The following is a 22,513-nucleotide window of genomic DNA, read 5'->3' on the forward strand; positions in this document are numbered from 1 at the left end:
TACGGCATGTGGTACTGTGTGCAGACGTGTGTATCTAATGCTATGGCGTGTACAACTATGTGAAGACACGTGTATCTAATCCTCCCCTGTGTGGTATTGTGTGAAGAGGCGCGTATCTAATCCTATGGCGTGTGGAACTGTGTGTAGACGCGCGTATCCAATCCCCCGGCATGTGTTACTGTGTGCAGATGCACGTATCTAATCCTATGGCATGTGGTACTGTGTGTAGACGCACGTATCTAATCCTCCCCCGTATGGTACTGTGTGCAGACGTGCGTATCTAATCCTCTGGAGTGTGGAACTGTGTGTAGACGCGTGTATCTAATCCTACGGCATGTGGTACTCTGTGCAGACGCGTGTATCTAATCCTATGGAGTGTGGGCCTGTATGTAGATGCCTGTATCTAATCGTGGAATGTGGAACCGTGTGCAGACGCACGTATCAAATCCTTCAGTGTGTGTAACTGTGTGCAGAAGTGCGTATTTAATCCTCTGGTTTGTGGGACTGTGTGCAGACGCGTGTATCTAATCCTGTGGCGTGTGATACTGTGTGCTGATCTGTGTATCTAATCCTCTGATGCGTGTATCTCAGTTTGGATATCAGTGTTGTATTGTGCATGTGGAGTGACCGTGTGTATTGCAGTTGGAATATGAGTGAAAGACTTGCAGGTTTGTATTGGCTAAGGGGGAGGGGGGGGGCACTGTGTTTGGAATGCTGTATCTCAGCAACACTACGTCCGAGCGAGTTGGAGTCTCGTCTTAAACCTTCCCGGATACCTGAAGTATCTCTGTACCAAATTTGGTGAAGATCGGTCCAGTCGTTTGGTTCGCATTAGAGCACAGACAGACAGACAGACAGAAATTCATTTTTATAATATAGGGAGATAAATCTGTACACTCTAAGGTTACACTGCCTTATTGTGAGACAGAAAGACAGTATTGGCAAATCTGCCCTATTGTGTTGGTTACATTTAGTTTATCTGTGTATTGTGCTATATTTGGTTGTTTTTGTGCTTTGCCTTGTGTTATGTTTTCTTGACTTTATCTATCTTAATATTTGGGTGAATAAATAAATACACAATTGATTTTTATAGTTTTATTCTTTGCTTTATATAACACCTATTGTTCATAATCTACATTAATGCCATTGTCTATTGGAATATATAGCAGATGATTATATACTCTCCATATTTTATGCAATCACCCTTTAATAACAGGAATATTATTTATTTTACAAAAAGGTAGACTCTGTTTCCTCTGAAGATTTCTCATTCTTTGTATCTCTGTCATTCTTGCCTGGATTGACCTGGTTACTCTCTGCCGATTTATTCTTTTCTACTTCGTTTGGGTTCGTCTTGCCCGGTGTCCCGGTTGAGTCCCCATTACTTATCACTTGTTTGTTCGTATTTGCATCGTCATTATTCGTGTTTGTACTATTATTATTAGGGTTCCCATCTTTTTCTTCCGCTTCTACTTTTTTAGTTTCACCTTTATTGTCTTTGTCTGTACAAAAACAGAAGAATGAGACAGAGATATGACGCAGATGATGAGCTCTCCACCATAAACTGTTGAGCTCTAACACTCCTTCTTGTTCTGACTATAGATGGAGACATGAAGTCATGGACACATTGCTGGCCCCATCATGTATGCCCCTCTCCGGCAGCCCCTCTTGTTTACTATGCAGTAGAGCAGGGGTCCTCAAACTGCGGCCCGCCAAGCACTTCTGTCTGGCCCCGCTGACAACGCTGGCAGGCGTACATTTATAATGAAGCTCCTGGGGAGCTCGGGCCAGGCCATGGAGCGCACTTCACTTTACCTATTGGAGGGCACCGCTCCTGATGTCTGTGCGACCTGCTCTGCCTCCGGCCCACTGTTTAAAAAGTTTGAGGACCCCTGCAGTAGAGGGTAGCTGGGCTCAACTGGAATCACATAATGGACAACCTTATTTCAATAATGGGGTCCACACTGATAACGGTAATCCCCATCTCTCTGTGGTCCACAGATATCAAAAAATATGGGTAAGGTTTATCATTTGAACATTTATCTACAGTTGGTTGAGGTCAGTGATGAAGATGGCGATTACCTCATCCTGTAGTATAACAGCTATGTCCTGGTCATGGCCAACAGGACACACAATGGTCATTATATACTGAGTGCAGTGAATGGATGCAGCAGTCCCGCCCTTATGACGTCACCACTGCAGCTGCTAGGTATTTTTACAAACATGGCGGGGGCAGTGATGACCAGTGCCGGAATGGAAGGGAGGATGTAGGTATGTATCAGTTCTTTTAAGTACTCCTCTGGTGCCTTCATGTAATTTTAACCCCGGACCTTCCTACCTTCTAATTGAACTAAAGTCACTGACCCCTTCCACTTAGTCCAACGAGTTTTACTAAACAGATTTTCCCCTATTTTTGTTCTCTAAACCTTGATGTTTTCTATAGTCCCAATTCAAATATTTCACAATAAATAAAATACATGAACTGTGGAGATTGGAAATGAGAAAAAAAATAAAAGTAAATCGCTACTGTATTCACGTGGCAAGCCATGACATAAATACAAAGAAAATGGTAAAAACTGTTAGACTTGGGGGTGGTAGAAGAATTGTCAAGTCGAAAAGTTTTTATCCTGAAACCAGATGGGTCAACTATGGGTGAACGCCAAGAACCCAAAGATGTTTGCAACATTTGTAACAAACCCTAATTGTTAAAAACCAGTTCATTCATCTCTAATAAAGACCAGAGAAGACCAGAGCTGAGAGAAACTGATGTAAGAAGGGGTTAATGGGTGTAAGGGCAGGTTGTTACCTTTACTTTGGCCTGGATCTGGAACTGGTATAGGAGTCCCAGGGCTGGAGGGGATATTTTGTCCAGGAACAGGTTCAGGGTTCTCAGCTCCAACTGTGTTATCATTGCCTGTACAAAAACAGAATGAGACAGAGATGTGATGCAGGTGGTGGACTCTCTGTCATAAACTGTTGAGCTCTAAGACCTGGTTGACATCTGCGTTTGGTATTCTGTTCGGGGAGTCTGCATGGGGACCCCAAATGGAATACTGAACGCATTGACAACCAGTGAGCAATGAAATCATACGGACCCCATAGACTATAATGTGGTCCACGTGTTTTCCGTGCAGTGTCCACACGAGTCATGCAGAGAGGAAAGTAGTTCATGAAGTACTTTTCTCTCTGTATGTTCTCTGCGGACACCGCGTAGAAAACACATGGACCCCATTCTAGTCTATAGGATCCGTGTGCTTTCACTGCTCACCACTTGCCAATGCATTCGGTATTTTGTTCAGAGGTCCCCATGAGGACGTCCTGAATGGAATACAGAGAATACCGAGTGGCGGAATTAGAGGTGTACTAATTCCCAGGTGAGGTTGTTAAATTGAGACCTAAGTATATAGTAGAATAACAGTAAAGAGGGAATGCTTTATATGTTGGATCAGAGTTTCAATGGTAAGAACAAAAGGTAATGGGGAAAGTGGGAAGCCTTGTCTAATGCCATTCTTGGAAATGAATTAGCATTAACTCTGATCTTGGCACTAGGGTTGGGTAAAGAGCTATTATCTTTTGGACAAACATGGGGGGGACCAAAGCGTCGTAATATTATGGCCATAAATGTTCAATATACTCAGTCAAAAGCTTTTCCAGTGTCTGTCGATAGCAACACTAGCAGAATCTTTTTAGATTGCACCAATTGTACTAGGCGAAGTATTGGCTGGGTATTGTGTTTGCCTTCCCTGCCTGGTATGAAACCTGCCAGTTCTAGATTAATCACAGAGGGCAACAGAGATTTCAGACATTTAGCTATTAGTTTAGCATATAATTTAACATCAACAATTAGCAAAGAGAAGGGCCAGTAGCGACAGCATTGAGTCGGATCTTTACCTTTCCTTGGGAAATATGGGCCTCCAGAGCCTGGGGAGGGAAACAATGGGTGTCATCTATGGCGTTACAGACTTGTAAAAAATGCCGGAGAAGTATGGGGTGGAATTATTTGTAATGAGAGGCGTAGATGGTGTCGGGACATAAAGATGTAATCCAAACATTAGTATGATTTATGTGGATTAGAGTAAAATGTGTACTCTAACACTATGATGGAATATCCTCCACGTATCTATCAGGTGTAGGGAGGAGAGATGTTTGGAGAGTTTACTAAGAGAAGCAAAACTGTGTGAAGATGTGCCAGTGGAGGAGTCTTGAAGAGCGAAGATTGAGGGGCAATGATCATCTCTCCTCCTAATACAAGATCCTCTGCAAACATAGAGAACTTGTCCAAAGTGGCAAGTCACTATATAATTGAAAGAACAGGTATCTGCCCTGGCCATTGCCTAATTGAGAGACAATGGAGAAAGGAAAGATTTAAAAGCTATACTAATGCCACTTTTTTTTAGCTGCATTGTTGCAGGAGTGAAACCAGGACGAGTAGGCAGATCTGGGCAGATTAGTCACTGTACCCTCAGGAAAGTGTGTTTCTTGTAGTAGTAGAATCGAGGAGCTAGTCCATTTGAGTAGCTAGGAGCAATTGATGGGAGAAGATTGTAAACTTACTTTGCTTACTGCTACTAACGCTAATCTCTGCAACATATAAACACTCTCACACTCATACACACATACACTTTCACTATCACACACATACACTCTCACACTCATACACTCTCATACTCATGCACATACATACACACATACACTCTCACACTCATACACACATTCACTATCACACACATACACTCACACTCATGCACTCTCATACTCAGGGCCGGCTCCAGGTTTTTATGGGCCCTTGGGCGACAGAGCCTCAGTGGGCCCCTTGTAAAGGAGGCGGGGGAGTCGAGACACTGTGCGTCGCAGATGAAGCGAGTGACGTCATGCAGGAGTGTGGCATCACCAACGCCATACCTCCCAATTTTTAAAGAGAAGAAAGAGGAGCAAAATGTGCGGCGCGCTCTGCACGCCGTGGCAAATTTGGCTCCACCCACTTTTGTTGATTCCACCCATTCTCATTCATTTATCATGTGCTCCCACACAGTACAATCCTCCTACAGTCACCCGTAAATTATATGCCCCCCTCCATCTCTCCCCCAGTTTCATATACACCCTTCCTTTGCCCCCAGTTTCATGTCCCCCCCCTCCATCTCTGTCCCCAGTTTCATCACGTTCTCCCCCTTCATCTGCCCACAGTTTCATGTCCCCTGTCTCTGCCCCAGTGTCATGCTGTTCTCTCCCCACCCCCTTCATCTGCCCCAGTGTCATGCGTTCCCCCCTCCCCTTCATTTGCCCCCCAGTTTCATTGGGCCCCCTCCATCTTTGTCCCCAGTTTCATGCCGTTCTCTCCCCACCACCTTCATGTTCTCCAGTGTCATGCCGTTCCCCCCCCTCCCCTTCATTTGCCCCCCAGTTTCATGGGCCCCCTTCATTATGTTCCACCTTTATATTTAATACAAAACAAACACTTACACTCACCTTACATCACTCACCTTCCATCGATCCCCCGACGCTCCTCTCTCCAGTCACATACGCGATTAATGCAGGAGCTGTGAGTTCAGCTCCTGCTTAGCTGCGGCCCGGCTTGCGTGTGTAGACGTGATGACGTCATCGCGCCTACACACGCAAGCCGGGCTGGAGCTTTAAAGTAGGAGCTGAGCTCACAGCTCCTGCTTTAATCGCGTATGTATTCCAGCTCATCGGCGGACGGACGCCGATGAGCTGAAATCGTGACAGGCAAGTGCCGGGGGGCCCCCAGAGGCTCTGTGGGCCCCGGCACTTGCCCGACTATGCCGTGCGCTGACGCCGGCCCTGCTCATACTCATGCATATACATACACACATACACTCTCACACTCATACACACATACACTTTCACTATCACACACATACACTCACACACTCTCATACATACACACATACACTCTCACACTCATACATACATACACACATTCACTATCACGCACATACACTCACACTCATACTCTCATACTCATGCACATACATACACACATACACTCACACTCATACATACATACACACATTCACTATCACACACATACACTCACACTCATACTCTCATACTCATGCACATACATACACACATACACTCTCACACTCATACACACATTCACTATCACACACATACACTCACACTCATGCACTCTCATACTCATGCATATACATACACACATACACTCTCACACTCATACACACATACACTTTCACTATCACACACATACACTCACACTCATACACTCTCATACTCATGCACATACATACACACATACACTCTCACACTCATACACACATTCACTATCACACACATACACTCACACTCATGCACTCTCATACTTATGTACACACATACACTCATACACTCTCACACTTATACACACATGCATAAATTTTCGCACTTATACACACACACACATGCACTGTCACACTCATACACTCTCCTCTAATACTCATACACACACACACTCACACAAATACATTCCAAATGTAAAGCACCATGGAATTAATGGTGCTATATAAATAAACAATAATAATGAAAAAAAAAAAATCTCACATCATACACTCACACACATACACTCTCACACTCCCATACATACCCTCACAAGCATACATGCTCACACTTATACACACACACACTCAATAATACACATACACTCACATACATACACTCAAAATCATGCACATTATACACTCTCACACTCATACACACATACACTATCACACTCATACACACAATTACGCTCTCACACTCACATAATACACTCTCACACATCATATACTCTCACACTTATACACACAATTCCTCTTCTTGTTTTCCTTACCCCGTGATATCAGCGCCCCCCGCAGTCTCTCCAGGAGATGTTCCTTGCCTTGATTCTCCTGTTTTTTCTCTTCCTCGGTAACCAGCAGCAGATCACAGGCATATTGTTTGATCTTGGGCTGAGTTTCTAGAATCCGGTACTTTTCCTTTAAGCTGTTGTCCGGTAAATCATCGATCACAACAATCACATTATGTTTCCCTGAGGACAAAGATGGAGGTGACATTTATGAGCACACAATATATGCATGACATACAGTACAGACCAAAAGTTTGGACACAACTTGTTGTTTCACACTTTGTGGTTAAGTATACTGTATAATTCCACATGTGTTAATTTATAGTTTTGATGCCTTCAGTGTGAATCTACAATTGTCATAGTCAGGAAAATACAGAAAACGCTTTGAATGAGAAGGTGTGTCCAAACTTTTGGTCTATACTGTATATGATAACACAATATATGCATATATACTATTCCCTAGTAATCATTACTACTGCTTAGTAAGGGGGTATCGTCACTCCTTGGGGAGAGACCACCATATAGGTGTGTGGAGACTTATTAAGCCTCTAGCACTCCACTTTGCAAGGGACTATGGGAAGAATATTCCTCCCATAGTCCCTTGCAAAGTGGAGTGCTAAAGGCTTAATAAGTCTCCACACACCTATATGGTGGTCTCTCCCCAAGGAGTGACGATAACCCCCTTACCATGTCTAAGCCTCTCACCTCTACCAGGTTAGTCTTCTCTACATCGAGCTGACAAGATGCAATAACATCAAAACGGCTGTCCTCGGTTGAGAGACTATACCTGGTAATAATCCCAGCATCATTGCAAAACAAAGGCCTCTTGGAAGGTCGAGCATGATGTTAAAGGGAGCAGCCTTTATTGGGCTATATCACTGAGATTCTGTCTTCCTAATTACATCAGGGAAGACAGGCTTGCACATTCCAGTGATCGCCCTCTATTGGTTTGCAACACTGAGGCACCTGACTTCCTAATTACATCATGGAAGACAGATTTGCATATTCTTCCCATACTGCTTAGTAGTCATTGTTGCTCCCTAGTATTTATTGCTGTGCCACTTACCAAGCAGTTGGCTCATCGTCTCCAGCTCTTCATCATACAGGGAGTCCGTCACATCGGTGACATTCACTCTGCCTCTGTTCTTGGTGTGATACAAAATCCCAAAGGTGCAGAGCTTTAGTTCTCCAAGAAACTGTACAAATTGGTTGTTAGTTATACAAAAGGTTCTGACCCCAGAGATGAGGGGAAGACTCGGATCTGGAGACTTGAGCATTGTCTCCATCCAGGAATAGTCAGTATTAGAAGATCGAGAGAAAATCCCAACGCTATTGAAGTTCTGGAACAGAGAAAAATAGTAATATCAGTATCAAGTCCTGTGAGATCTCAAGACATCTTACCAGCTCCTGCCTGCTCCATCTCAGCCGGCTATAGACTTACTACTCTAACAAAATCTCGGTTTTCATTCTCATAATTGAACTCAATCATCTGCCTGGATAAAACAATTAAAATCCACTTTATTGTGATATTCTAAGACAGGTATCTATTTCTGCCCCGACTGGCCCTATAAGGTTGGGATGCAACAGATACAGAAGTGGACAAGGCATGGTATGGTACTACATGGAGAAAAGCTTTGGGACTCATACTTAGTTACACTACTGAAACTTTTTCTGACCTCCCATTCTAGATCCATAGACATAAATATGGATTTGCTCCACCCCTGTCCTTCCACTCTTGCTTTCTGCAAGATTTTAGAGGTGTCTGTGGGATTTTTTTGGCCATTCATCCAATAGATGATTTGTGTGATTAAACACTGATGTTGGATATTAGGAGGCTGGTTCTCCATCTCCATTTTAGTTCATCCTTTGGGTGTTGGATGGAGTTGAGGTCAGGGCTCTGTGCTATAATTTAAGTTAATGCACACCAAATTCCTCCCAACCATGTCTTTATGGAACATGTGAAAAAAAGAGACAGAAAAAAGCCAATCCCAATGTCTGCCCACAAAGTTAGAAGCGGCAATTGTCCAAAATATGTTTATGCTTGAAACTGGTATAATGTTATATGATAAGATGGCGCCTGCATCCAGGATGGGTGCAAGAAAAACAAATGCTTGGCTTGCTTCCAGAAGACAGCTCCCCAAGGTTACCACGCAGGACCGGGAGAAGCTGGCTATATATGGAACTGCTTAAACTTTTTCTGTTTGATTGAGATGTATCATACCAATCAGGAATGGATATGAAAACTTAAGTTGTTATCTCTCTTCCTTTCTCTGCTACTATTTAACCCCACGTTGTTTTAATAAAAGTGCGTCAGTATTACCTTCTTGGTTGGGAGAGGAACTAATACCAACATTGTGTGTCTGGTGTCATTTCCTTACTGCTGGCACTCAGCCTAATTAATTAGGATGATGACAGTTACCAAGGATTATTGGTCAATTAGTCCTAAACACGGTTTTGACCTTTTCAGATAGTTAGATAGATAGATAGATAGATAGATAGATAGATATGATATCTCACCTTTTTCTTATTGGTTTCTTCCTCTTTAGGCCCTGATGAATACAAATATAGAAACAGATAAGTTTCACTATTTATTATTCAATAACATCCCCATTCACAGCACATCAGGTAAATAATAGAGATGAGCGGGTAGTAGTCGCTCGAGTAGGTATTCAATAGAGTACTACGGTATTTAAAATACTAATAATTGATCGAATACTATTGCTATTGACAGTAAAGATTCGATTCAGAACCAGCGTTGATTTGCCAAATGCTATACAGTGCTTTGTCAGGATGGCCGAGTGGTCTAAGGCGCCAGACTCAAATGCTATACAGTGTATAGCATTTGGCCAATCAACACTGGTTCTGCAGCAGGCTCGTCCTTGCTAGTCGGGAGAGCTTGCGGTTATGCAGGAGCTGACTTTTTCTCATAGGAATGCATTGACCAGCGTTGATTGGCCGAATGCTATACTCTGTATAGCATTCGGCCAATCAACGCTGGTTCTGCCGGAGGCTCGTCTGTGAGGAGGTGAAGTCTAAGATCGGACCACAAAGAAGACTGCTGTGGTCCGAACTTAGACCCTGCCTCCTTACAACGTACTTCCCTGCACCAAGACCTGAGCCTAGGATTTAACTCTCTAAGTTCCCGCTGTCCTTTCTTCATGGCACAGGCAGTATACCCAAGAATACAACCTTAGAGGTCTTCCCCTTCAACTTGTAGCCTAGTTCTCTAAAATTATTCTTAAAGAACCTTCACCTTTATTCAGTCCTGCCCAGCCCCACCCACCAATTTGTCCACCCGGAGCACCACATGCTGAACCCTGGCACCAGGGAGACAGCAAACCATTCAGTTGAGGCGTCCTGACAACAAATGATTCTATCTGATCATACAATCCCCTATAACTAGAGATGAGCAAACAGTAAAATGTTCGAGGTCGATATTCGTTTCGAGTAGCCAATCAATATTCGACTACTTGAATCGAATATCGAACCCTATTATAGTCTATGGGGAGAAAATGCTCGTTTCAGGGATAGGCAACGTTCCATCAAATTATACTTACCAAGTCCACGAGTGAGGGTCGGGCTAGATCCTCCAAGCAGTCTTCCCCTTGCAGCGTCCCCGCGGCGTCTTCCGGCTCTGAATTCACTCTGCCAGGCATCGGGCCCACACTATAAGCGGACACGCGCAGTCGGCTCTGCCCAGGCCCGATGCCTGGCAGAGTGAATGAAGAGCTGGAAAAGCTGCACGGAGAAGACTTCTAAAGGTAGGAGAAGAACCAGCGTTGATTGGCCGACTGTATAGCATTCGGCCAATCAATGCTGGTTCTGCATCAAACATTTACATTCGAATAGCGAGTGGTACTCGATCGAGTGCGAGTATTTCGAATACCGTAGTGTTTGATCGAATACCTACTCGATCGAGTACTACTCGCTCATCTCTACCTATAACCACTAAATGCCTTGGCCTACCTGCACTACCGTCCCATCTCCCAATATTAGCTGGACTGTCCTCCTGGGTGTTGGGAAGAGCAGTATCCGCTAGGGCTACCATTTCTGACACTGAAACCCTCACATCATCATTCAACTTGGGGATTTTGTTTGGATGAACAGAAACAGGATTGGCCTTCAATTTCTTTGATCCGCTTCCACCCTTTCTCTCTGTATTAACCCAGATCCTTGCTTGGTCTTCCAGATGTTCCTCCAGCTCTCCAACCTCCATATCCAACGCACTGACTACTTGCTCAGTAAGAAGCATGCTGTACTCAAGATTATCAATCGCCCTCAGTGTCGCATTCTACTCTTCCGGATCTCTAATTGAAGCTTCAACCTGCTCACTATGTGTTACTCCATTCCCACATCAACCTATTGAGAGTGAAAGAGGACGCCAAATAGGAAACAAACGTCCACATGGTCCGACTATATACTGTAGGATGATTGTAGTATGTAATCGTGGAGACATATAGGTCTGAAAAAGAACTGTGTGCAGAAAGCTGTATATTTTTAAATTTTTTAAAAAAATTTGAGTAATAACTAGAGATGAGCGAACAGTGAAATATTTAATATTCGATATTCGTTTTGAATAGCCCCTCAATATTCGACTATTCGAACGAATATCGACCCCCATTATAGTCTATGGGGAAAAAAAGCTTTGTTTCAGGGGAAACCACTCTACGACTCAGGAGAGTCACTAAGTCCACTATGACACCTCAGGAAATGATGCCAACACCCTGGAATGCAACTGGGACAGCAGGGGAAGCATGCCTGGGGGCATCTAACATGCCCAAGTCCCTGTATTAGGCCACTAATAACGTGGGAGCTGACTTTTTCCCATAGGAATGCATTGACCGGCATTGATTAGCTGAATGCCATAGAGAGTACAGCATTCGGCCAATCAATGCTGGTTCTGCCGGAGGCTTGTCTGTGAGGAGGCGGAGTCTAAGATCGGTCCACAGCAGTCTTCATTGTGGTCTAATCTCAGGTATAGCAGAGTTGACACAACTCAGCTCAGGTGTAGCAGAGCTGTGCGCTGAACTCTGCTACACCTAAGATGCAGCAGAGCTGGCCGTGTGCTGAACTCTGCTACACCTGAGATGTAGCAGTGCTGTGCACTCAACGCTGCTACATCTGAGATGTAGCAGCGCTGTGTCAACACTGCTATACCTGACATGTAGCAGTGCTGTGTCAACTCTGCTACATCTGAGATTGGACCACAATGGTGACTGCTGTGGACCGATCTTAGACTCTGCCTCCTCTGGCAGAACCAGCGTTGATTGGCCAAATGCTGTACAGTGTATGGCATTCGGCCAATCAACACTGGTCAATACATTCCTATGAGAGAAAGTCAGCTTCCGCATAACGCAAGCTGACATGGATCCCAACTAGCATATAATGGGCTGCCACGAGATAGAGCCCCAAAGAGCTGTTTGAGTAAGACTCCTACCTAAATAAAGGTAATCCCTAGCTATCCCTGCCTGTACATCTATCCCTGTCTCACAGTCACATAGTTCACAGTCTCATATGAACCGAATCTGAAATCCACCATTCGTATAAGTTGGAGGTCATCTGAATTAGCCAGTCAATTAGTTTTTTAGATTTTTTTTTTATTCCCCCATTGTCGTAGTTCCTGTCCCACCTCCCCTGCACAGTTATTGGTGCAAAAAAAGCACCAGGGAAGGTGGGAGGGGATACACATTTTTAGTGCATTTGCCGCGTGGTATTTGATTGGAATCGAATATCTCGAGCAGCCTGATATTTGATCAAATACCAATTCGATCGAACGCTGTATGCTCATCTCTAGTAATAACTAAAATTTTGGATATGGTGGAGGAGGGAGGGCTCCATAGGGAAGGAGACTAAAAATACATGTGGTACTTGTCTGTGGTCTGGAAAGTGATTCCTACGTCAGTAGTTGCTACATGTAGATCATTTCTCCCTGGGAAAATGTCCATTCTAGCCACGATTCCATGAGGCCCTTTGTGTGACTAGAGGGGAGATGGGTCAGCAGAACTTATTCTGTTCTTATATGAATGGGTGAAGGAGGACCTTACCAGTTGGCAGACTAGCTAGGGAGACACAGGTCTCGGACACCTTCACTCCATCTTCGATTGATTTCTGAAGCTTGGTCCATTTGTCTTGAGCCTTCATTATTGCTTCCTTGCTGGATCGTAAATATATCTCCTTCTCCTCCTGTCTGAACAGGAACAGAGGCGCCAACTGCCTGAAATTGGTTTTATTATACAGCTCTCGGAGTTGATTCATTGATTCCTCATCATTGAGATCATCGACCACAACAATCACAGTTGTCCTCTGCTTTCCTACAGATAGAAATAACATGTACAGTGTTTGCATACATATTACACACCAAGACATATGAAAGCTACGTGCCCAAATGTCTTGAATTCTATCTGTTCACAACGTGTTTCATACAAAATGGGTTGTGTCACAATATTAATTTAGTTATTGCAGATCTCATTTTGTTGATACAGAACAGGTTATCACAAAATCCATTTGGTAATCACAAAATCTACTTTTTTTACAGAACGCACCAATTTTTTGATGTTCTTTATTTTATGTACAGAATTAATTTTATGCCAGGGCGACACGGTGGCTCAGTGGTTAGCACTGCAGCCTTGCAGCACTGGAGTCCTGGTGTTCAAATCCCGCCAAGCGCAAAAAAACATCTGCAAGGAGTTTGTATGTTCTCCCCGTGTTTGCATGGATTTCCATCCCATATTCCAAAAAAAAAGACATACTGATAGGGAAAGAATGTACATTGTGAGCTCTATGGCTCACAATCTACAATAAAAAATAATTCATTTTATGCCACAAAACCTATTTTAAGTTAAAAAAAAAAGTTGTTTTGTTGCAAAAAAAATTCATTTTGCCAGAAAAAAATTCTAATTCTCAAACAGATAGCAAGTAGAGTGTTTGTTCACATTGTGATCAGAGATCCACCAACCAATAGTAGAGCTGGTTGTTGGTTCAGAATCTTATTTTGTCACACAGAAATTGATTTTGTATTTTTGATGTTCTCTATTATATCACAAATTAAAACCGGGTCACAAAATAAAATTCTGTCACAAATAGGATTCTGAGTACATTTTGTGATTATGAGATACTTCTGCTGTATTCTGAGCTTACAAAATTCATTGGGAACACACAGCGCCCCATGTCTTCTGGATAGTTACCCTAGTAGTGGAGCTCTTGGTTATGGGGGCATTGGCTGTCACATTGTATACCTCATTACTCCTTTATATACTGTAGCTCTGAACAGTAAGATATTTACCAAAAAAATCTTGAAGCCTTTTGTCTATCACTGGGGACCCAGCATCATTATTAATAATCTTGTGGAATTTGTTCTTCTTGAAGTGCAGGATGCAGCAGGAGAGACGCTTCTTCTTTACCTTGTGTGAGAGCTTCTTAAACTTTGAGAACATGATGACTCTAAAATCCGCTTTGCCACCATTATTCAGTAATGTCTCCAGCCAATGGCCCTCAGTCTCTGAGGACTTTTGCGAGAAGATGATTCGTTCAGATTGTTGGAGACTTCTATTTTCCTAACAGAGAAATTAAGTTTAAAGGGGTTGTCCAGGATAAACTGATACTTAACTCCTAAACTAAACTCCCTTCCACCTAACTTTTAATTTACATCAATAAAAAAGAAATCTATAATTACCCATATCCTCGGAGCGGTCATGTGACTGCTCCAGGGACACTTTCTGATAATCCGGTGAAGTTCCGTTTCTCAACTTACGAAATGGAAAATCACCATTACTCTTCCGCTATCCTCAGCAATACTTACCAAGCCTCCATGTGTCCAGGGAATGGCTGCTCCCCCTCTTCCTGTCTTCTAGCAGTGGGCGGAATAGCTTAGCTAGGGAGATGGGGAGAGTGGGAGGGGCTAGTAATGGGTGGGGTCGCTAGTCAGTGAGAGTGAGAGGGGCTAGGCTTAGTGACACAGGCAGGGTGGGATGGGCTAGGCTAGTGAGACAGGGAGGGGGAGTGTAATGGAGTGAGAGAGGAGGGGGCTGAGTGAGAGGGAGTTAGTGTAGAAGCTACACAGGAGACTGCACAGCAGGAAGATAACAGCAAGTAAACAAAGGCAAAGGATGCAGCAGCTGCCAGAGACACCCAGAAATCACCCCAAACACTGCTAAAGGTATATGGGTGTACGTATTAACCCATCACTAGCACTAACAGACCATTCTAAAAAAAAAAAAAAAAAAAAAAAATTCTGCCCGGAAAACCCCTTTAATGTTTCTAATAGATGTAAAATACTGAATAAAGAAACCAGCAGCCTGTATCCGAGTGACTGAAGACTGAAGCACCCTGCAGGCTCAACATGGCTCTCACATACTCTTTACCTTACTTACCATAACTCTCATCATTATTCAGGAGATAACTGTCTCAATCTTGTATAACCTCTCTTTTTACTGTATTTTTTGGTCAGGATCCTATACAATCCTTTCCTATACTGGTAATGGAGTGCTGACTGATATAGAATAGTTGATGCTGTATTAAGTAAATACACATTGGGGCCCTTGGAGAAGCCAGATACAAGGAGGACGTGTCTTACCTCATTTATATCTGTCATCCTTGGAGAATCTGTGAATTAGAGAGTCATGGGTGAGATAAAGGTTGTCTGTAAAGATCGACGGTATATAGAGAAAAGATGAGACATAAATAGTAGAGCTTCACTTATAGGGGTGAAAAAAAAAATGATGAGTAAGCCAATGCTGATGACCCTCACCCACCTCTGGTCTGTATTACTTTACTCTTCATCTCTTGCAGTCGAGAGTCTTGGAGAAACCATTCTGTCTTTGTAAACACGTGTAGATCACACTGAGAATACCGACTTTTTGCCCACTCAGATGTGACCTTATCCTCTGTGACCTGGATATTTCCAATCACCACAATCACTCTGGCATGCCCTGAAAAAGATGAGGAACCAGAATTATCTATCAATATCTATCTATCTATCTATCTATCTCCTATCTATCTATCTATCTATCTATCTATCTATCTATCTATCTATCAATATCTATCTCCTATCTATCTATCTATCTATCTATCTATCTATCTATCTATCTCCTATCTATCTATCTATCAATATCTATCTCCTATCTATCTATCTATCTATCTATCTATCTATCTACAATCAGTGACAGTATGTTTCGACAATGGGTCTTGATATTAAAGTGCTTTCCCCTCTGCCCTATAAAAAGGCTCTCAGAGGCTACTTTTCAGTAGTGTACTGATCATTGACCGCTAAGCATGACTCTACAATGACCTCAAAGGCATTTTGCCTGGTTGACAGACTTAGAGAGAGAGCTCGTCATTGGACTGAACCAGGACTATTGTTTGGATTAATTACTCGCCATATAGGCTGTTCTGACCTAGTTGTTAGGAGTTGTTGGGGTGAGTGGTTACATGAGGGTATATAGACAGCAAACAGGTTCCAGATGGCCCAGGCAGACCAAGATTAGAGAGGACCGTTTGATCCACAAACAAGTACCAGAAGCTCCAGCTGTGTCCCTGTTCACCATCCAGACAAGGAGTTCTCTTCATTACACCCCACATTTCCTCATTACACTGTCCGTCTCCTCATTATACCTCCATCTCTTCACTACACCCCCTTCCTGTCTCTTCATTATACCTCTTATCTCTTTTTCACACCCGTCTCCTCATTACAACCCCTTGTCTCTTCATTATACCCTGTCTTTTCATTGCACCCCCTTTTTAATTACACCCCCATTGCATTACACTCCCTGTCTCTTTATTATACCCCCTTGTCTCTTCATTACATCCTCCTGTCTTTTCATTACACCCCCTGGTCTCTTTATTACACCCCGATCTCCGCATTTTACCTCCTGACTCTTCATTATACCCCTTGTCTCTTCATTACACCCTGATCTCTACATTACATCCCCTTCTCTCTTTATTACACCCCCTTTTCTCTTCATTACATCCCCGTCTCTTCAATACACCCCCTGTCTCTTTATTACACCCGCCTTGTCGCTAACCAGACCATTTCTAGGTGCTTAGCAGAAGGAAATTTGGTGTCACTGTTCCCATTACATGTCCCTCCATTGAGAAACTTGAAATGCTACGGACTGTCACTGTATCATCTATAGTGTTGAATCCAGGGACTGTTTTGGAATGGTCAGGATGGAGTAGGGAGGCCTCATGGTGAGTGCTTCAATCCTGTCTCTGTCCAATGCTAGTGTGATGATGGCGCCGTTGAATGAATTTTGTTTCCTAAAAAAGCTTCCCCTCCAGCCTCCACTCTCCAGCCCCCTGATGAAACAGGGTGTGCGTTGGTCTTTCTTTGGGACCTTGACTTAAATGGTCTTAGAGACATAACATATATCCCCTAGATTCAGTGCAATACATATTCATTGGGGACTTCATGAATGACTCATTACGATACACTTATAGTGATTTTATATGGACTTATGTGTATAGTGTTTTTGGTGCTGCACACCAATCTACTGGTTGTTATATGTATTTAAACATTTTTAATTGTGTTTTTTTCTCTTTATTAATATGCTATGTAATAAACATTATACTTTATATCATTGGATTTGTATTTTGGTGAGTTACTGTGGGCATGGATACCAGACTGGATCCTTTTACTGACTTAAGCTTGCGTCTTGAGGCCTAGGAGTCAGGCCTCAGTGAACAGGACTACAAATTCGTTTTGGGATTATTTCTTTTCTATCTTTTAAGCTCCCTTTTATTTTCTGTACTGTATTGAATTTTTATCTGTATTTGCTTGACAATCCAGTGATGTATATTTCTGTATATGTTACTGGCTAGTATTGACCCAAACAGGTTAATAAATATATAAAATTTATAAAGCACGTTTCATATTATCCTATAAACCCATGCACCCACGAGGTGTGAGTGGAAGGTAAGAAAGGTGGTCACAGGTGTGCCAAGTGGCTTGCTAAGACGAGATCCTTCACAGTGATGTTGATCTCATTACCAATACTTTTCTAAGATAAGCCCTTCCTCCTTTTATACCAACATAAAAGAATTCTAATAATGAACCAACCTTTCCTGGAGACGCTGTATTCCATGTAATCTTCAATGCTTCCTATGGGATTTCCTGATACAGATGAAGAATAAAATATGACTATGGAGGAATTCTCTACCTCCGACCTCCAGTCTTCACTAGTGGATGGATTGATATCCTTACAATCGATAAAGTCACTCATCCAGGTCTTCAGGATATTGATATTGGTTTCCAATGAAAAGATCAGTGCTCTGAGAGAGGAGAGAGGAGCAAATCCATCATGGAGGGATTAGAGAGGAGCAGACAAATCAAAGAGGAACTATAGGAGAGGACACAACCAATAATCAATGTTCTGAGATAGGAGCTCACCCATCATGGAGGGATTATAGGAGGATACCACACATGATCACTGACCTGGGAAATTAGAAAACCCATTATGGAGGGATTAAAAGAGAGAATACAACCCATGTTCACTGCTCTGAGCGAAGAGCACACCTGTCATAGAGGGATTATACATGAAGACAACCCATGGTCACTGCTCTGGAGGAGCGTACCTGTCATGGAAGAATTATACAGAATACAACCCATGGTTACTGCTCTGACATAGAACACCCATCATGTAGGGATTAGAGAAGATACAACCCATGGTCACTGCTCTGAGATAGAACACCCATCATGTAGGGATTAGAGAAGATACAACCCATGGTCACTGCTCTGAGATAGAACACCCATCATGTAGGGATTAGAGAAGATACACCCCATGGTCACTGCTCTGAGATAGAACACCCATCATGTAGGGATTAGAGAAGATACAACCCATGGTCACTGCTCTGAGATAGAACACCCATCATGTAGGGATTAGAGAAGATACACCCCATGGTCACTGCTCTGAGATAGAACACCCATCATGTAGGGATTAGAGAAGATACACCCCATGGTCACTGCTCTGAGATGTGATCACATCCATCTTGGAGGATTGGAACTATGGGACAGTATATTTTGTCGAGGGGCTGCTATAGGACAGTATACTTTGTGGAGGGGCTACTATAGGACATTATACTTTGTGGACAGGTCATTATGGGACATTATACTGTGTAAAGGCAACTTTGGGATATTATACTGTACGGGTCCACTATGGGACATTATACTGTGTGGAATTATAATATGTGTAAATGCGGCATTATACCATGTGGGGGCCAGGAAAGGGTGTGTGAGTATTCAGGATGTTTTTGCATTGAGCACTTCTGAAAATACAGATGAAAGCGTTCATTGCATTCAGTATCAGACCCTGTTCACATGGTGGAATCTGGCAATGATTTTGCATTATATTTTGCTCCAAATCGGCGGCAGATTCTTCTGTCATTCTGCCTCCCATTAAAATCAATAGCTGCGGATTGGGCAGCTGATTCATAGGCTGCGGCTTGGGACTCCCCACTGGTTAGTTACTTTGTGCCAGTGGTGGAAAACACAACAGAATAGTGATGGTCTGCACCGTGAACCAGTGGAAGAAAAGTAAAGAGGAATCTGGGGCAGATGTTCGCCTTAAATTTTGCTTTACTATCCAACATCTGAAAAGGTTTTATCTACTTGACATCACTGATATAATAGTAATAAAATAACATTGCGATCAGACAGGAGATCCACACTCCTTATACCACAGTACAGCTATTCATCTATTACTACTGACAACCGGCCTGTATATCATGTCTGAGAGGTTGTCACAGCCCCGCCCCCTGTTACTTGTTTAATACTGGTTGGACAGCACAGTTGTGGTGGTAAAATACAGGGTGAAGGTTTTGTATAGGGCTGATGACCTCCCTACTGTGGCATATCCTGATGAATATAGAGTTGACCAGCACTTCAGTCATGCTCTTTATACACATGTTACAATAGAAGCCATACTGTCGGGTCGGTGGACCAATATGTCTATGTTTACAGCATTAAAGTTCATTATCTAGTAAGTCCATATGAGATATAACACAGAACGTCTTACACCTACCTTGTCCGGGTGGTTATGTCTGGTTTGTCACTTGGCACCGTTGTATTCTGTATTGTTGGTGCTCTTCCTTGAGGTATTGAGTTTGAGGTTGTATTTGAAGCTTTGAGACCATTTGCAGTGGGTTGTACATGGCTTTCTAAGATTGAGATTACTGCTCCTGTTTCTTGTTGAAGTGGTATAGTGGATGAAATGACCTGAGAAGTTTTACCATTTTCCGTTTTTGATGCCGGGATCCCTGTTGTTTCATCTTTCTCTTTTCCTTCTTGTTGTGAGGATTTAGTTGGTTCTGTTGCGGGTGTATTCTCAGTATTTGGTTTTCCTTCATATTGTTGTGTTGTTGAGATTGATGATGTTCCTTCACCCTTGCTTGTGTTCTGTTGCGCCTGTGATGGCGAAGGTGGAGGTGGAGGAGGGTGTAATGGCCTGTTGATTTGGTTTTGTGACATTGCTGCTCCTTTACCTTTTGTGGTTTGTGATGGTAGTGTAGAGGGTGGAGGTGGTCTTGCTGGTGTGCCAGGCTTAACATTTGATGTTCCTGCTTCTGTTCTTTGTTGTGCCTCCGACGGTTTCGGCAGCACTACTGGTTTACCAGGCTCAGTATGTGCTTGGTCTTGTAATGCCCTGTCTTCTAATTTTGGTGTTAATTGTTCTGTATCTTCTGTTACTTCTTGTGATGTTCCAGGGGGTCTTGTTTCCTCTGCGTTTGGCTCCAGTCCATTGTTTTGTTCACTTTCTACAGTATTATTTTCATGTGACTGCAATTTTGAGAGGTCGTTGGGTGTATTTGTTGTTGATTCTGGAATTGATTTTGGCTGTGTTCCATTAATAGATGTAGCCCCTTCTTCTGTTTTTTGTCTCTGTGCATTGTTTGGTGCACTTTTTCCATTAGTAGTCTCATGTGACTGTAATTTTGAGGGGTCATTGGGTGGATTCCCTGTAGAATCTAGTGATGATCCTGACTGTGTTTCATTAGGTGTAGCTCCTTCCCCTGGTTTTGCAGGACCCTTGGATTCAGTTACGCTCATTTTCTTCCCTTTTCTGTTTCTCTGTGGTTTTCCCTTTTTTTCCTCTGTTGGTCAATAGTATTGGTCACTTCATTAGGTTCATCTATGTCTCGGTGGTCGGACTCAGGACGACACTTTTGCCGTACTCACTTCTTCTGTCTTTCTTCATGTCATGTTAAGAACTCAGGTACAAAGTACAAAGAGAAATATTATCACATATGAGATTGTAAAACTTTATTGTACCACTCTATGAATATGAGTAAATTGTCTAAAGTACAAGCCAGGAGGAGTAATGAGAGTAAAGCTGACCAGTTATTAGTGCTGTTAAGTTAATAGGAATTTTACATTATAATGATACATTCACACACAGAAATTTGCAGTAGATTCGGGGGCGTATTCTGCTCTGAATCTTCCTGCCATTGTATTCAATGGGAGACATAGATTGCAGCAGGACACTGGAAAAGTAAGCGTCCTGCTCAATTGTGTTGCAGATTCCACTGCTCAAGACTAGAGATGAGCGAACGGCGTTCAATCGAATATCAGGCTGTTCGAGATATTCGATTCCATCTGAATACCACGTGGCAAACACAGTAAAAATTAGTTTCCCCTCCCGCCTTCCCTGGCGCTTTTTTTACACCAATAACTGTGCAGGGGAGGTGGGATAGGAAGTAGGAAAATGTAGGCATCATAAAAAATTGCAAAAAGTAATTGGCTGACTAAATCAGGTGACCTCCACTTTATATGAATAGTGGATTTCAGATTCGGTTCATATGAGACTAGACAGGGATAGATGTACTGGCAGGGTTAGCTAGGAATTAGCTTTATTTAGGGAGGAATCTTACTCAAACAGCTCTTTGGGGCTCTATATACCTTCCTTGCCAGCCCGAGATACATGCAAGAGTATGGTCAATGCATTCCTATGGGAAAAAGTCAGCTCCCGCATACCGCAAGCTGCCAGCGATCCCGACTAGCATATGGTGCGCTGATACAATGTGTTTGCATTGAACTTACTCTCGCATTTAGCCATACCTCATAACTTTTGAACAACAGATGTAGCAGAGTTGAGCGCACAGCTCTGCTACATCTCAGGTATAGCAGAGATGTACACTCAACTCTGCTACATCTGAGATGTAGCAGAGCTGTGCGCTCAACTCTGCTACATCTGAGATGTAGTAGAGCTGTGTGCTTAACTCTGCTATACCTGAGATGTAGCAGAGCTGGGCGCTCAACTCTGCTACAGCTGAGATCGGACCACAATGGAGACTGATGTGGACCAATCTTAGACTCCGCCTCCTCCAGCAGAACCAGTGTTGATTGGCCGAATGCTGTACACTGTATGGCATTCAGCCAATCAACGTTAGTCAATGCATTCCTATGAGAAAAAGTCAGCTCCTGCATTATTAGTGGGGTAATACAGGGACTTGGGCTTGTTAGATGCCCCCAGACATGCTTCCCCTGCTGTCCCAGTTGCATTCCAGAGATGTTGTCATCATTTCCTGGGGTGTCATAGTGGACTTGGTGACCCTCCTGAGTCGAATAGTGGTTTCCTCTTAAACAAAGCTTTTTTTCTCCCATAGACTATAATGGGATTCGATATTCTTTCGAATAGTCAAATATTGAGGGGCTATTCGAAACGAATATCGAATATTTCACTA

General features: G+C 43.0%; 1 protein-coding gene across 1 annotated transcript; it reads right to left on the minus strand.

Annotated features, from left to right (window-relative positions):
• Positions 1–1,080: 1,080 nt before the first annotated feature.
• On the minus strand, positions 1,081–21,009 carry LOC142217442 (uncharacterized). The gene is made up of 11 exons (XM_075285688.1): positions 19,855–21,009; positions 17,895–18,106; positions 15,592–15,768; positions 15,414–15,442; positions 14,124–14,394; positions 12,886–13,152; positions 9,359–9,390; positions 7,908–8,181; positions 6,827–7,024; positions 2,807–2,914; positions 1,081–1,502 (listed from the first exon to the last, which is right to left on the minus strand). The coding sequence occupies exons 1-11, from the start codon at positions 20,877–20,879 to the stop codon at positions 1,231–1,233; spliced, it is 2,865 nt and encodes a 954-aa protein (XP_075141789.1). The 5' UTR covers positions 20,880–21,009; the 3' UTR covers positions 1,081–1,230.
• Between the last annotated feature and the right edge of the window lie 1,504 nt (positions 21,010–22,513).

This window comes from Leptodactylus fuscus, chromosome 8 (genome assembly GCF_031893055.1).
Source record: "Leptodactylus fuscus isolate aLepFus1 chromosome 8, aLepFus1.hap2, whole genome shotgun sequence".
Taxonomy (NCBI): Eukaryota; Metazoa; Chordata; class Amphibia; order Anura; family Leptodactylidae; genus Leptodactylus; species Leptodactylus fuscus.

Coding starts and splice junctions, on each gene's coding strand:
- LOC142217442 (XM_075285688.1), bottom strand. CDS start 20,879: ATGAGCGTAACTGAATCCAAGGGTCCTGCAAAACCAGGGGAAGGAGCT. Junction 14,395..15,413: donor GGATGACAGATATAAATGAG/GTAAGACACGTC, acceptor TTTCTCTGTTAG/GAAAATAGAAGTCTCCAACA. Junction 13,153..14,123: donor AAGGCTTCAAGATTTTTTTG/GTAAATATCTTA, acceptor TTCTATCTGTAG/GAAAGCAGAGGACAACTGTG.